Source organism: Scleropages formosus, chromosome 11 (genome assembly GCF_900964775.1).
Source record: "Scleropages formosus chromosome 11, fSclFor1.1, whole genome shotgun sequence".
In the NCBI taxonomy this organism is placed as follows: domain Eukaryota; kingdom Metazoa; phylum Chordata; class Actinopteri; order Osteoglossiformes; family Osteoglossidae; genus Scleropages; species Scleropages formosus.
This window is the reverse complement of record NC_041816.1, coordinates 25564954-25580591: the sequence shown is the minus strand read 5'-3', so window position 1 is coordinate 25580591 and position 15638 is coordinate 25564954. Positions and strand designations below refer to the sequence as shown.

Genomic DNA, 15638 nt, shown 5'->3' with positions numbered 1-15638 from the left:
TTACAGATGAAATCAATGCAATCAAAGAAGAGAAAAAGAAAAATATAACTTATATATCTCGAACCCTTGAAAAAGCAAAATCCTTTTCAGGTATTGAACAGATTGTCCAGGAAAGAACTCTTCAAACTAGACATACTAAGGGTCACTAAGCCCAAATAAATAGCATTAAAATAGCCATTAAGTATCTCCAGTGATACTCACACACACCCACAATCTGAACCACTTGTGCTATACAGGGGTGCAGGAGCCTAACCCAGCAACACGGGGCATGAGGCTGTAGGGGGAGGGGACACACCCAGGACAGGACGCCAGTCCATCACAAGGCACCCCAAGTGGGACTCGAACCCCAGACCCACCAGAGAGCAGGACCCAGTCCAACCCACTGCACCACCACACACCCCCCCCCCCCCCCAGTGACACGTTGCAATAAAAACAACTCTGCACTTTTATCTCTGTTTATTTCGAAACAAACAGAAAACATAAAAAATCTACAGTATAAAAATGTCAAAATAAAAACACCTGGGATTTTTTTTCCTTCTATGTATACATTTACATTTATTGATTTAGCTGACACTTTTCTCCAAAAGAACTTACTGTTAAGCTACTTACAGTTATTTACCCATTTATACAGCTGGGTAATATTACTGGAGTAATTAAGAGTAAGTATCTTGTTCAAGGGTACCACAGCTGGAGGTGGGATCCAAACCTGCAACCTTCAGAAGCTGACCCCTCATATGTATAATATTAATTTTAACAGAATTTTTGAATATGCTATATACAGTATATAAATCTGACATTAAATGAGGAGCCATCAATCTACACGACAGTAAAAACAAATTCAATAACATAAGACACTACAAACAGGTGGATATTGGAACAAAAACACAGGAATGTGCTCAGAGCTGGCCTTTGGACATCGCCTTCAAGTCTAGTTGTTGTAGCTCTGACCCGGCATCTGGTCCGGCAACGGTCTCCATCCACTCATCTCGTACGCCCCTAAGGCCAAAGCGCATGGACAGCTTCCGTAGAGTGCTGGACTCTGGGGAAGAGCCGCTGCGGCTGGAGCGGGTGCTACGAGAGGAGAAGGAGCCTCCCTCGGAGTTTGTGCCCTCGAAGAGCTTGCCCATAAAGCCCAGACCTGCTCGTCGGATGTACGAACTTCCGGCGAACACGTACAGAATGGGATTCACGCTGCTGCTGAAGAAGGCAAATGCGGTGACGTTGGGCCGGGCCGTTTTGGCAAATTGCAGCACTTCGGGCAACTTCTGCAGAGTTCCCAGAACCTTGAGAACGAGAAGCGAGAAGTAGATAAAGACAGGGGTCGAGGGTCACGTGGTCAAGTGCAAACGGGACAACGCGTGATCCCGATATTGATGAAGCAGTGGAGCCTTTATCATCTGATCACAAGGTGACAGGATACCAAAATACTGGTGGGATGATGGTGTATCTGTACGATGTTAACGAGGTCATAACATTCCTTTCTGATGTTGCTTTAACGGAATGGCATTGCTCATGCTCATGCTATGCTCGTGTAAGAATACCGTCGTAGGCGATATTGATGGCACTGGCAAGGTAATCATGTACCTGCAAGATATTGATGAGGTGATAGGGCAGCCAGAAGAGGGCAAAGGCACCGATGATGAAGACGATGAGGCGGTTTCCCCTGCTCTTGCGCTGGAACATGGCACTTCTCAGGCGGCAGATGATGGACAAGTAGCAGGCCAGGATGAGGCAGAACGGCAGCAGGAAGCCCAGCAGCGTTTCCCACAGGTACTGGAACGTCTCATGTTTCTCGCTTTCCCAGTGGTATGGCATACATATGTAGACAGAAATGTTCTTTGCCAGGAATGGCTGGAGGTTGCTGCAGTCAGAGATGAGAGGTCATCACCGTGCATGTTTGATCCTAGTAACACCAAGCTGACATTAATGAGCTTCATCCCTGCTGACTTGCAGCTCTTGCCATGGAGAGGCCAGTGTTGCCATCACCTAAAGCTCAGACTCATCCAAATCCCATACTAACAATCACGCTAAGGTTGAAACATCTGCGATCTACAGCTCAGGCAAAAACTGTTGGCGTTGTCAACAAACAGCTGACATCCAACCACAATGAGCCCGTCTGTTTTTCTATGACACCTGATCAGCCCTCTCGTTCTAAAGCTCTTCTCCGCTGAGCCCTGATCACCTCATGGAGGAGTTCAGCTGCTTCCATGAGGATGATTCATCCACAGCTCGTCTACTTTTCCCGAGAAAAAGTCAACCCAGGACACAGCTACCCATCTTGATTCTGAGTATGAGCGTACGTCATATCCTCTGACAATCAAGAGAAGACCAGACGTGCTAATACCAAGAATCCAGATAGGTAGATGTGTCCTGGACTAAAAAAGCAAGACCTAACTTGAAGCTTCAATATATGCAGAATATTATGAACATATCACCCAATGATGACATTTAGGTTATTTCATGATTTATAATTTACTTCTATTCATTTAGCTGATGCTTTTGCCTTCAAAAGCAACTGAGAGTGTTTAGCTACATACAGTTATTTACCATTTATACAGTTGGGTAATTTTTCAGACTGCAGCAATTTTAGGGCGAGTACCTTGCTCAAGGGTATTACAGCATTAACTGAGATTTGAAGCTGTGACCTCTAAATACTGCACCAGCTGCCACCAGAATGTTCGGCTATAGTCATTAAATTATATTCTGTACAATATATTAAAATATTATATTAAAAACTTGCTCAACTTTCCTCGCTTTTATAGAATAACCTTAAAATAGCGTTTTGTTTGTTAGGGACAAAATAGCGCTCTTCGGGGTTATTATCATTGTGAGGATTTTTTTCTTCATAAATTATCTCTCTCGGTCTGAACATGAGCTGCATGTGAGACGCAGACGTGCAGGCGTACACGCAGACACACATGCACACGCACGCGTACACACCTGCGGTAAAAGGGCATGGGTAAGGCGAAGACAAAGGACAGGATCCACAACACCAGGAGGAACGCCCAGAGCGTGTGTTTGGTGCGTAGCTGTTGCGAGAGGAAGGGTCGTGTCACGGCCAGCCAACGGTCCACGCTCATCAGGCAGATGAGGTAAATGGAGGCGTACATGTTCACGCAGCACAGGTAGTGCACCGTCTTGCACATCCCCGACCCGAACTCCCAGCCGCGAACTGCCAGGAAGCGTATGAAGAGAGGTGCGCTGAGAAGCACCAGGGCATCCGCCACCGCCAGGTTGAGCACCAGCAGGCAGGTGAGAGAGCGGCGCGTCACTCGGCACACGATGGTCCACACCACGAAGAGGTTCCCCGGGAAGCCCAGCAAAAAGGCCAACGAGAGCAGCCCGATCCCCACCTGGTGGGAGACGGGTAGCGCGGAGGGGGCGGATGTTGCGTTTGTCATGTCAGCACGGAGAGCAGAAGCCTGCGGGGTTCAGAGTTTCCTGGATGATCTGTGAGAAAGCGAGCGAGAGATGAGCGTCAGAGCAGCTTTACCCCGTTGGGTTCCTCAAAAGACACCGAGACGTACGCAAAGACGAGCTAGAATGCTTTGACGCTACCAGCTGTGAATTTAAGCACATTTTCAGAAAACTCATCAGAATGTTCTAGAACGGTGATGACGTGGGAAGAGAGTTTCGTGTGTTGGCTGAACATTGCATACCATCTTGTACTATTGCATTCCGTTCAGTACTATTGCGCGTTATTGCATCCTGTATGATATTACCGCACGCAGTTGCACATTGTAGTGCGCAGTTCATATCACACACTTTTGCATGGGGTCTGAATTACATTTTTTTTTTTTAATACAGCCCATGTTTCCAAACCATGCTGTTGTACAACACTCCAATCCCGGCTGATGGGGAAGATGAGTGTTCACCCATCGTCTGATTTATGACAAAAACTTGCATTTAGGATTAGTATCTTCACTGATTCAGTCATCTGGGGTCCCATGATAATAATAATCTCTGTACAATGAATTAATTAGAGGCCATTAGTCCACCTTAATGATTCTTTTTCTTTTTTTTTTTTTTAAAGATCAGTTTGATGTTACCCTGACTGAGTAAAGAGGGTTTCTGTGCCAAGCACAGATTTTCACTGGCTTTCAAACTGAATTTACTTTAAAAGACCAGCAGAAAATAGTGGCATAGAACTGGAAGCAAAAGAATTAAATTAAACGAAGATCAAAACCTTTCTACTTCTGAGGTTTGACACCTTTTGAGCATTTCCTGAATATTTGCATCGAGCCACTAAAATCGCATTTTGGCAGTAGTGCAAAGCAGAGTTGACAAAATTTTAAAGAAACAAATAAACACACATATAAAAAAAATACAAATGGACTCTTTTTTTTTTTTTTTTTTTTTTTTTTTACTGTCACACACTCTGGATTTCTCATACTGAATTTAGTTTTTCCAGTTCGGTGGTTGCGGCACGGAGCTGAACTCTGCTGTATTTAAAGGTCAAAGGTGTTTTGACTGTGTAGTGAAATGTATGTTCAGCAAACTGATACATCTGCAAAAGGCATCGATTTGTCCGTTCAATACAAATTTACCTCATATACACTCTTACTGTCATTTGTTTCCTCTTTCACACAGACAAAATTTGAGTGAAGTGTCAGCCCTGCAAATGCGCTCTGTAGTTTTGGAGATGTCATTCTGATGCATAAATGCGCTGTGTTATGAGTCTGCCTGTCAATTATTTCAACCCATCCATATTATAGTAATAATAAAAAGAGCTAATGATCTGTGATTTCCCCGCTGCTGCTGCTACCTGCACTCCAGTGCATTCCTCCAGGACGCAGGACCTCGTCTGACATTTGACGGAACAGAATTTCCCGGGTCGGCCCCCAACATGCAAGGTGTGCATCAAGCATCGGCCCAGGACCGTGTCACATGTGCCCACATTTCTAGAAAATACCATGCAGCTCAGATGCAATGAAGCACTCTTACGGTAACGCTGCCGTACTTTACTACTGTATTACCCCGTTGAAGGTGCTGCTGCCGGATTCTGCTGTTTGCAGTGGTATTGACTCATTGTATTACTGGCGATTGCCAGGCACATGTGGTTCATTTCATAATTCTTATTGTCCGCCGCTCATAATGGTGCTATTAATTCCTGCAGGTGAACGACTGACCCTGAACGCTGCCTGCGACCTGAATTTTTTTAATGCCTGTTATGCTTACCTGTGGCGTCAGTTGGCCTGGAGATCTGTGCTCAGCAGTCAGTCTCATTCCCCCTTGTAGTAAGTGGGTTCCTGGACTAAATCACTCCCCATCCTCATGGCCTAAAGGGCCTCCCTTTCTCTCCGCCCCTTCCTGTCGCTCTGCCAAGGGGGAAGCAACGATTACCACAGCCAGGAAACAGAAGCAACCACATCCAACCATTTAGCAACCATGCCTTTGAATTACTTGTACGTAAACACACACACACACACACACACACACACACACACGCACACAGAGTGTGATTGTAGTGATCATGATCAGGCTTGTCGGTCGCCTAGGCTGCATGCCAGGCTGAAAAATTCGATTCACAGTTCGAAATTTAACGCGTGCATGATTTTTTGCCGACAATTACGTTCTCATTCTGCTTTATTCCGGAACGTTTGTATCTACCTTTAGATATCTACAGCTTCCTGTGAGAAATGCGTTTCATCTGAGTAAGACCTATTACAGGAAATGTCAGCAAAAAGAGAGCATTCTTTTTTCAAAATTACCCAATCTTTATGTCTCCATAACTCTCACGCGAACCTGGGAGGGGTGAACACCTCCGCCGATGTGTGTGCTACAAGTTTTTCCATTCGATATGCTCAAGACTTCTTTGGGTGGTGCGAAAAGCTAGGAGACCCATCTTTGCTGTGGTACGCCCGCAGTCAGGTAAATATCCGACTGATTTTAGCTCGGGGGTACAGTCCCGGCTGTTTAAATCGCCCATGGAAACATAGACCGTCTTGCGGCCTTTGGGCCTCCTCACCCCAACACGGACAAGTCTAGAAAGACAGGGACTCAGACTTCACATAAGGTCTACAGCAATTTACTGTAGTGCCCCTGGTAAAACCTACATAAATAAATCTTCTTGCAGATTATAGCAACAATAATACCCCGGTTAGCGCATGGGATACATTGCTAGAGTGTGGACAGGTGGTAGTGCAGTGGTTACAGGTGCTTCCTTTAGACCCAATGGTTTCAGGTTCAAGCCTTACCTCAAGCTGTAGTACCCTTGAGCAAGATACTTACCCTAGAATTGCTCCAGCTGTATAAATGGGTAATTACTGTAACATTGTAAGGGGCTTTGGAGAAAAGCTTCAGCTAAATGAGTGAATGTAATTTGCTGGTAATTTCAAGGTCATTCCTCGCAGAAGGTCTTGCCTCCGTATTTTGCAATTGTTCTCATTGTTGATGTTGACGAATTTAAATAAGCTCCCGCAGCAAGTTCACGTTCACCAGCTTCCAAGCACCTCAACGCTTGCAGTTTTACATCCAAAAAAATTTTTTTTTCCTTCCACATCTTGTATGCAATAATATCACTTGCTGGCCTTTTTCCAGAAATTATGGCTCAAGATCACTGAAGAATATACTCTTTGCAAAAGAATACACACGCGTATGAGTACTGTGCACGGAGGTCAGAGTTGCTGAAGACTGAACTTTCACTTCTGTATTAAATCTGCGGAAGACTGAAAAAACTCCCAGCAGTATTTGCTCAGACCATTTTCCTTTGATTGTAAGACTTCACAATAGAAGCAGACCCACAGCATCATGATGGCTTCATTGCACTTGGTTACAGAGGTAGCAACGAATCAATGAGATTCTTTGTTTCAAAAGAATATACAAGATTTTTATTATGGTATTCAATATACAAGAACATACAATGGCACTTGAGCTTTACCCCAAGAGTTTATCTAACTTTAGCCACATTTTTCGTCTTTACTCTGATATCGTATTGAGATGGACAGCTCTAATAATGTATTTACATGTACATTTACATTTACATTTATTTGTTTAGCAGGCACTTTTGTCCAAAGTGATGTACATCTCAACAAAAGTACAAGTTATGCATCACATTAAGAAAAAGCGACATGGCTGCAAACATGTGACTCTCAAGTAAACCTAATTTGTTACCTTCTGCTCTGTTGTTGTCAGTCGACTGTCTGTCAACCATTATCATCATCTTTTGGTTTTCTTTTACTGCTTCTGCCTCACCGGTGCTGCACATCACTCTTCTTGTCACACCCACACCTTTGTACAAACCTTTCCGTCCTTCCAGTCCCTCTTCGTCCTTTGCAAATCAACTTAGATTCCTATCAAGTCCCAAGAACAACATCTGCGCATAGAACGACCCACGACTGTCCTCGACTACAGTCCTCACTTACTCCTTGTTTTGGTTTTCAAAATAATCGACTTTATCAACCACTAAACCCCAACCAAACCCCTTCGCTCGATTGGTGGTTTCGCGCACGAAAAGTAAAGCACAGAGGTTCTTGGTTCTGGCTCCATTGTGGTGGAACGACCTCCCCCTCTCACTCAGAACTGCTGAAACTTTGTCTACATTGAAGAAGGGTCTGAAAGCTCACCTTTTCCAGACTCAATTCACCCAAGATCTCTCCAGCTCATCTATGGTATAAATGTTCATTCAGTGTAACTTTACTATCATCCCCAGATAAGCCTTTACACAGCCAATACTCCTGCATTGTATGTAAATGTTTGTGTTGCTTAAAAAAAAAAAAAAATTGTAGGAAGGTGATCAGGACTCATCTATCCTGCATTTTATGCAGCTACTCGAGCGATGAACATGAGTGCATCAAGTGGAAAGAAACAAACTTAAGAATCACATGTCTGCAGCCATGTCTCTTTCTCTTAATGTAATGCACAAATTGTGTTTCTGCTGAGCTGTACATCTCTTTGGAGAAAAGCATCTGCTAAATGAATTAATGTAAATGTAATGTAAATGTAACCGGCCCGCAATTGGGTCCACACCAGCTCCTCGGTCTCCCGTCCTTGTCCCTGACAGAAGGTTCCGCCCTAACCAATGGACCCAGCAGAGACTGAGTGCCTGCATTGTGCTCCACGAAAGGGGAGTCACCAAAGCCACCGCCACTTTTGAGCCCTGTCTGACATCATCAGCGGCCGTCACAATCATCCCCACGACGGATCCATGGCTGGCCACGTCGGAGAGGTATGACGGCTCCCCCAAAAAACGTCAAGGGTTTCTCCTCCAGTGCGAGCTTGTGTTCTCCAGTCTGCCACATGTATATGGTACTGAGGACAGTAAGCCGTCACTGGGAGTTTAGGAGCATCCGGACCGAGTATGCGGGGGCATGCAGTATCTGGTGGATTGGGAGGGGTATGGCCCAGAGGCGAGATGTTGGGTGCCCGCGTGAAACATTCTGGACCCTGCCCTGATCTCGGACTTCCACACGGACCATCCGGACCGGCCGGCACCCAGCGCCCTCCCAGAGTCCGTAGGTCAGCAGGGAACACCTGTGGAGGGGGAGATATTGTCACACCCATGTCCTTGTGTCAATTGTCTGCACCTGCCCCGAATTAGAGCAACCAGGTACAAAGAAAGCCATGCCGGCTCCTCTTGTTGCAGAACCTCATTGAGTCTACCTACCTACTTCTCCTGCGACAGCGAAAGAACCCCACGTACCTCTTCATCCTTCCAGTCCCTCTTCATCCTTTGCCCCTTGTTCCCTGTTTGCTGCCTTCCTGGTTTCAGATTTTCTGCTTCGCCCATTCAGCTTAGATTCTTCTCATGTCCCGAGAACAATGTCTGCGCCTCGAACGACCCACTCCTGTCCCCGAATACGATCCTCACTCTTCGTTTTCATTTTCATAATAATTGGTCCCACACCAGCTCCTCGATCTCCTGCTCTGGTCCGTGATACTGCTGAGAAAAGCGTATTATAAAACTGAACTGAAATAAACTGAAGCAAATTCAACTGAACTGAACTGAACAGTATTGAACTGAATTGAATTGAATTGAATCATTAATATGAAAGTAATTAGTAATTATGGAAGAAGTTTTAGTTACGGAATTACAATTTTCACATTAAATAATAAGATTGACTGTTTCTTTCCATGTCTTGTGTTCTTTATGTAACACATTAAATGTGATCACTGTTATGATGTGTCTGAAGTGGTAAAAGAACTACAGGGACTCTGATTTTACTCTTAAAAATTAACTTGTAGCTGTACAGGTCAACTCTCTTAACACGCATCTTATCAGACACTACGTTGTTGTAACTTCCTTGCAGTTACACAAATTGTTACAGGTTGATTGCCTTAAAGAAAGGCGTCAGATGAATTATGAAATAAATAAAGATTGCATAATAGGAAATTCGAAGTAGAAACATCTATGAAAATCGTGTAGGCTGTGAATACTTTTGGTTACATTTATTAATGTAGCAGATGCTTTTCTCCAAAGTGATTCCCAATGAACACTATGCAGTATTATTAATCCATACCTTATTCAACAAGGTAAGTTACACTGCTAGTACTGTACACTATTTACAATGAGTCGCTCATCCATAGATTAGTGAAACACACTCTCTGTCTGTCACACAGACACACATAGCGGGTGACTTTTTTTTTTTAGTGAGTCAGCAATCCACTTGAATGGCATGTCGTTGGACTGTGGGAGGAAACCAGAGCACCCGGAAGAAACCCATGCAGACACAGGGAGAACATTCAAACTCCACGTAGACTGAAGGGGATCGAACCCCACATCCTCTGGCACCACCTGGGTGCTGTGAGATACCTTGTTGTACCACCCAGAGGGAAGTAGAATGCGCTCCTCTGGCACATTTCTGCGCTTGTGCTGTTGCGTATGAGGAACCTGTTGATCAGGTTCTAAGAAGCATGAGGACTGTGACCTGCCGAATCACTGCGACACAACAAGACAAGACAGAAAGTAGCTCACATCCATGGTAAATCCATAATCTGGTAAAATTACTTTCATTCATTTAACCGAGACTCTTCTCTAAAGCAACTTACATCGTTAAGCTACTTGTCATTATTTACCTGTTTATACAGCCGGGTAATTTTTACTGGTTCAGTTTATGTTTACGTTTATTCATTTAGCTGATGCTTTTTCTCCAAAGTGGCTTACAATGTTAAGGTTACAGTTATCACAGCTACAAGCTTACAATTATCTCCCCATTTCTACAGCTGGGTACTTTTATTGGAGCAAGTTTTAGGGCAAATACCTTGCTTGAGGGTTTTAAACTTGAAGGCAAGATTCAAATCTTCAACTTTTGGTTCCAAAACCAGCAGCTCCCACTACTATGCTACCAGCTGCCTCCCTGTTACTCACCTGTTCCGGACTCAGTAATATATTAGACCCATTCTGTATGTCTGTATCTATATCCACCTGTCAATTCCTCTCTGTATTTGTATTTAAACACCTGAAATATCTGTTCCTAATGATCATATTTTTTCCACGGACTAATGCAGAGGACAAGTACGCCAAGGAATTTTACTGCGAGAGACACGCAGCGAGAAAACGATCAGTTGTTTCGTGGTTGTTTTTAAAGTTGTGCAACTGGAGCTGTGTTGCAGCTTGTCGTAGATAAAGGACGCACAGCATACGAAACCCCGAGTTCCCCTTTGCCAGACGGATGTTGTTTCACCATGTGTGCTGAAGCCTTTGCAACGCCAGGACGCATAAGTCTGTCCTGCCCTTCCCATTCTCCTCTGAGCGGCAGTACAGAAGTACGTTTGGATGAAGGCGGATCGCAAGCGTAGCAGGAGAATCCCCTCTGCCTGTGAGTTTGAACATGTGTCCTGTGTTTGTGTTGCTGCTTGCTCTCGTGTTAGAGGCCAGAAGAAAGGAGGTGTGCCGAGGACCTGGTGCCTTTGCAGTGGGCGTGTTTGGGGAAGATCAGCGAATCTGAAGGGGCAGCATCAGGTACTCAGTGAAGCAACAGTCGAGTAGAGATAAGTTGATGTCAAAGGGAGAAGTGCCCACTTAACTGCATTGCCGTCTGGGGACTCACCGCAGGGTTTTGCTGTCAAACCCCAAGAGGGGAAGGATGGAAGCAGAGCACTAGCCCCACAGTTTCACAGATGAAGGAAGGTCACAAGGAAATGAAACCACCTGGTCTCTTTGCAATCGGAGAGTCAACAGCCGAGCATCCTTTTGCACAGTAATTGCATGAAAACGGTGCGTAGGAACAAAATGATGATGTTCGGCACCATTTCGGCGTAGGCGGTAATGTGGCATGTGTGGTGAGGAATGGATGGCATGAGGTTCGTTGGGAGGAAGTGCAGGTTATTTTGTGGTAGGGAGTCGTGTCTGTGGAACTGAAGTCCAGGGAAGTGAGTCCATACTCCTTAGCAGAAGCGAATCAATGCCTCTGGTCTTTCGAGAGCTTCTGGAGCCACGTTTCACAACTGAGATGCTACAGAATCGAAGTGAGACGGAGCAGAGCGACAGCTTCTGGGGATGTGACCTACGCTGTAGTGTGATAAGGACAGAAGTACAGAACAAGGACACTTCGCATTTGAACTTGAGCGATTGAAAAAAGCATCTGGTGGTTAGTTGAGGGAGGAGAAAACTGGCGTAACTACAGAAGCTGGAAGTTCAGTTTCAGTCAGCGGTATTCTTGAAAAATCAGATCAGCATGTCTGCATGTTCAGTAAGTGACACTTGTTTTTAATATACATTTTAAATAGTCTGTGACTGCAAGACCTCAAGTTTGATTTGAAAAATGAATATATACCCTACACATGAGCGATGATGGTACATAAATAATTCAATTTCGATACGACCAAAGCATTGATCCAGGAAAGAGCGGTAAGACAGCTGGTAGTGCAGTAGTTAGTGCTGCTGCTTGTGGCTCTGAAGGTCGTACATTACTTACCCTAAATTACGCCAGTAAAAATTACCCAGCTGTATAAATAGATAATTGTAACCTTAACACTGTAAGTTGCTTTGGAGAAAAGCATCAGTTAAATAAATAAATGTAAATATGGGTTTCAACACAATTTCACCGTTCCCTTGAAAAGAGGGTGACAGTTTACCAAAAATTGGCTTAAGATGTCAGTCAGTGAGGATCTAACTTTTTTTTCTTGAGATGACATTTGCGTGCGTGCGACTGCAGAAATATCAGCCAGAAGAGTGTTATAGGAAACCAAAGTGCAAATGTAGATTGGGGTGAGAACAGTGCTTGCAGACTGTAACTGTCACAGGACAAAAATATTAAAAGAGAAGAAAAAAAATGTCAATGCTGTCAATAACATACAAACTGAAGGACAACACACAAAATGTTTCCTCTTGATTCAGTTAATAGGATAAGGGTTACCAGGGAATGTTCAAATGCTTAAATTGTGGGTAAAGGAGAAATGATTTACAGTTATTAACAGTCATCTGAACTCATTTGAGTAAGCGATGGTTTGCTTGACATGTCCTCATTGCTCTCGTGTATATGACATGAGTCCATCATGTCTCAACGCTCTTATCTTTACCCTCGCAGTCCACCGTCCAGCAGTCAATGTCACACCTCTTTTTTTCACCTTTGCAGAATCTCACGACCATGACGAATGAACCGGATACATTTCAGAATACCATCCCTCCGGACTTACCTGCAATCACCACTTCTTCTCCAAAGCCGCCTCCTGTGGGTGTTGGTATTTCCTTCCTGGTGGCAGCCTTAGTAGTGGGTCTCCCTGGCAACCTTTTCGTTGTTTGGACAGTCCTATGCCGCCTACGCCGGAAGTCTATCACCACCCTGCTGGTCTTGCAGCTGGCGGTTGCGGACAGCTTCGTGTTGCTAACTGCACCCTTTTTCCTGCGGCAGTTGGCCATCAACGGGATCTGGGAGTTCGGGGACTGGGCCTGCCGCTTACTGCACTACAGCTGTGGTGTTAACATGTACATCAGTGTCTACCTCATCACTCTGATGGGGGCCGATCGCCTCTTGGGAGTGTCCCGTCCTTTCCTGTCCCAGCGGGTCCGCACCAAGTCCCGCCTCTGGCCGACAACGGGGGCCGTCTTGATCGTGGCACTGCTGCTCTCCATCCCTGTGGCCGTGTACCGAGAAGAAAAGAAGCAGAAAAATAACAGCTACTGCTTGGCCCACTACCCAAGCAAGGAGCATGAGGTCTTCCATTACTGTCTGGAGACGGTGGCAGCCTTCCTCCTTCCGTTCAGCGCATTGGCCGTCTGCTACTGCCGCATCTCCCGCACCCTGCAGGCTGCCCGGGTCCGTTGGCGTCAGCGCAACCGTAAAGGCACCAGCCGCCTCATCGTCCTCATCATGGGTAGCTTTATCCTCCTCTGGGCGCCGTACCACTTCGTGAACGTGCTGCAGACGGCGGCGCTCTTGGCCGGGAAACCGGGGGAAAGCCTGCTTTCAGGCTGCAAGAAAGCACGCCCCATTCTCATTGCCCTGGCCTTCCTCAGCAGTTCCATCAACCCTCTGCTGTACGCTTGTGCCGGATCAACCTTCATGGGCACCTCTGGACTGAGCTGCATCACTCGCCTGCTAGAGGGCACCTCCTCTGAGTGCAACAGCAAAAGACTGGAGAGTCGCGGTGAAAAGGGAGATGGAGGGAAACAGAGCGCCGGTTCTCTGAGAATGACGGAGGTTCAGGATAATAAGGACAATGATGAACAGAAAGAATAAGTCCGATGATGGGACAACTGAGCAACCGCTCTTACGGGAGCAGCAGCGCGGCACCGCGTTGAAGGAAACGACACAAAGTTTGTGACGTTAAGTCCCTGGAAGTGCTCATATTTCTTGCAGAGCGCTTAAGATGTGCGTTTATTTCATAATCATACCACTGTGTGACGAACCCCAAGCTTACACATCCAGACCAAGCGCACAGATGTGTGATATTTACTTGCTCAGGGCACAGAACCATGTCACACATCCAGAATGATGTAACAAAGATCAATCAAATATTTACCCTGGTAAAGAAAATGTGTGTGACACATCCACACCGAGATGCCACACACGTGGTAACGCAGACATACGCACAAACCGAGAAGACACGCACTTGTTAAACGCCGATTCCTTGCAAAGGAACACGTCACACACCTACGCTGAGAGACATGAGACGTGTCGCACATACACACATATGTTACTGTACCGGGGTAATGAAGACCGGCGAGGTCTTTCCCTCCCTCACATCTATATAAAACAGATATGTGTAGCTGAATAATTTGTTTGGGAGAAAAGGACAAATTTATATTGTGTTACTCAACAACAATTTGTATTGAGAATCTAACAACACGGAAGATGTGAGGGTTACAATAGGCTTGAATGGTTTTCGTTTTTTCTTGTTTTTGCACATCATTGCATTTTGAAATGGTGCTTCTTCCTTTCACTTTTGTGTATTTTTTATTGCATTTACCCAGCAACATAAAATGAGTTATGTACATATTTAACGTTTGGTTTGTTCAGCACATTGCATTGTACAAAATGTTTCATTTTCGTTGTATTTAAAAATAAAATTTCCATTTCCTTTTATTTTCACAAAAAACATCTCGCAGATGTACCCACACAACACAATTCTTGTTATTTTTAACATAGTCACACCCGCATGCAAACCAGGCACGTATTTTACACACATGCACACAGGCACTAACACATTTTTTTACACGAAAGACAACTTGTCATTTGCACTTTAGCATCACTCCACGGGGAGCAGTGGTGCAGTGGGTTGGACCAGGTCCTGCTTTCTGGTGGGTCTGGGGTTCAAGTCCCACTTGGGGTGCCTTGTGATGGACTGGCGTCCCATCCTGGGTGTGTCCCCTCCAGCCTTATGCCCTGTGTTGCCGGGTAGGCTCTGGTTCACCCTGACCCCATATGAGACAAGTGGTTCAGAAAGTGTGTGCCTCTGTGTTGCTCCACGGTCCCTCCAGGGGCTGTCTGGTGCATTGCAGTGCATCGAGGATCCCGGCTGGCCAAGTCGCACATTTACTGTTGTCGCCGGGTGTTTAATCCACAAACGATGTCTTCAATAACACTGAAAATATTCCCACGTTCCAATAGCGTCCTTACTTTTTGTCATCCAGCCTCCGTTTGAAATCACTAGGCTGGGGCCACCCAAAACGTAGTAGACAGATTTGCTGTATTCAGAAGGCTGCGGGTGTGATTCCTGCCTACCCCGCAGTAGCATTGAGCAAGGAACCCATCCTGAATTCCTCCGAAAAAATCCCGGCTGTTAAATAGGTAAATAATCGTAGGTAGTATAACACTGTAAGCTCTGTTGGAGAAAAGTGTCACCTAAATGAATAACTGTACTCAGGAGCTGGAGGACTGGATAAAACACAGCGAGGAAAAAGAAACATTCTCTCTGTAATGCTTGATGAAGAAAAGAGGTGGTATCAGAGAAAAATAAAAGTATGAGTTATTCTTATACGGTAAGAGTGGCTAGGGTGGTTACAGCAAGTAGCGCTGCTGTCTCACAGCACCTGGGTGGTGCGAGAGGACGTGGGTTTGATCCCCTCTCAGTCTGTGTGGAGTTTGCATCTTCTCCCTGTGTGTGTGTGGATTCCCTCCAGGTGCTCTGGTTTCCTCCCACAGTCCAAAGACATGCTGTTCAGGTTCACCCATAGTGTGTGTTCCACTGATGTATGGATGAGTGACCCAGTGTATCTAGCAGTGTGAGTCACCTCGGTGAATAAGGTGTGTGGGCTA

The 15638-nt window shown here is 45.3% G+C and overlaps 2 protein-coding genes across 6 annotated transcripts; one reads left to right on the top strand and one right to left on the bottom strand.

Annotated features, from left to right (window-relative positions):
* Positions 1 to 732: 732 nt before the first annotated feature.
* On the bottom strand, positions 733 to 5266 carry ltb4r (leukotriene B4 receptor). Its single transcript, XM_018763248.2, has 4 exons — positions 5179 to 5266; positions 2941 to 3450; positions 1585 to 1861; positions 733 to 1283 (listed from the first exon to the last, which is right to left on the bottom strand). Exons 2-4 carry the CDS (start codon positions 3399 to 3401, stop codon positions 897 to 899), a joined length of 1125 nt encoding a protein of 374 aa, XP_018618764.2. The 5' UTR covers positions 3402 to 3450; positions 5179 to 5266; the 3' UTR covers positions 733 to 896.
* Positions 5267 to 9634: 4368 nt separating this feature from the next.
* LOC108941283 (leukotriene B4 receptor 1-like) lies at positions 9635 to 14704 on the top strand. 5 transcript variants are annotated; one of them, XM_018764009.2, is made up of 3 exons: positions 9635 to 9920; positions 10810 to 10900; positions 12516 to 14704. In XM_018764009.2, the coding sequence occupies exon 3, from the start codon at positions 12528 to 12530 to the stop codon at positions 13617 to 13619; it is 1092 nt and encodes a 363-aa protein (XP_018619525.1). In that variant the 5' UTR covers positions 9635 to 9920; positions 10810 to 10900; positions 12516 to 12527; the 3' UTR covers positions 13620 to 14704. The 5 variants fall into 5 exon arrangements, with proteins under 5 accessions (XP_018619525.1, XP_018619522.1, XP_018619524.1 ...); XM_018764006.2 differs by lacking the exon at positions 10810 to 10900 and adding an exon at positions 10447 to 10757 and having other exon boundaries at positions 9635 to 9936; XM_018764008.2 differs by lacking the exon at positions 9635 to 9920 and having other exon boundaries at positions 10768 to 10900.
* The last annotated feature ends 934 nt before the right edge of the window (positions 14705 to 15638 follow it).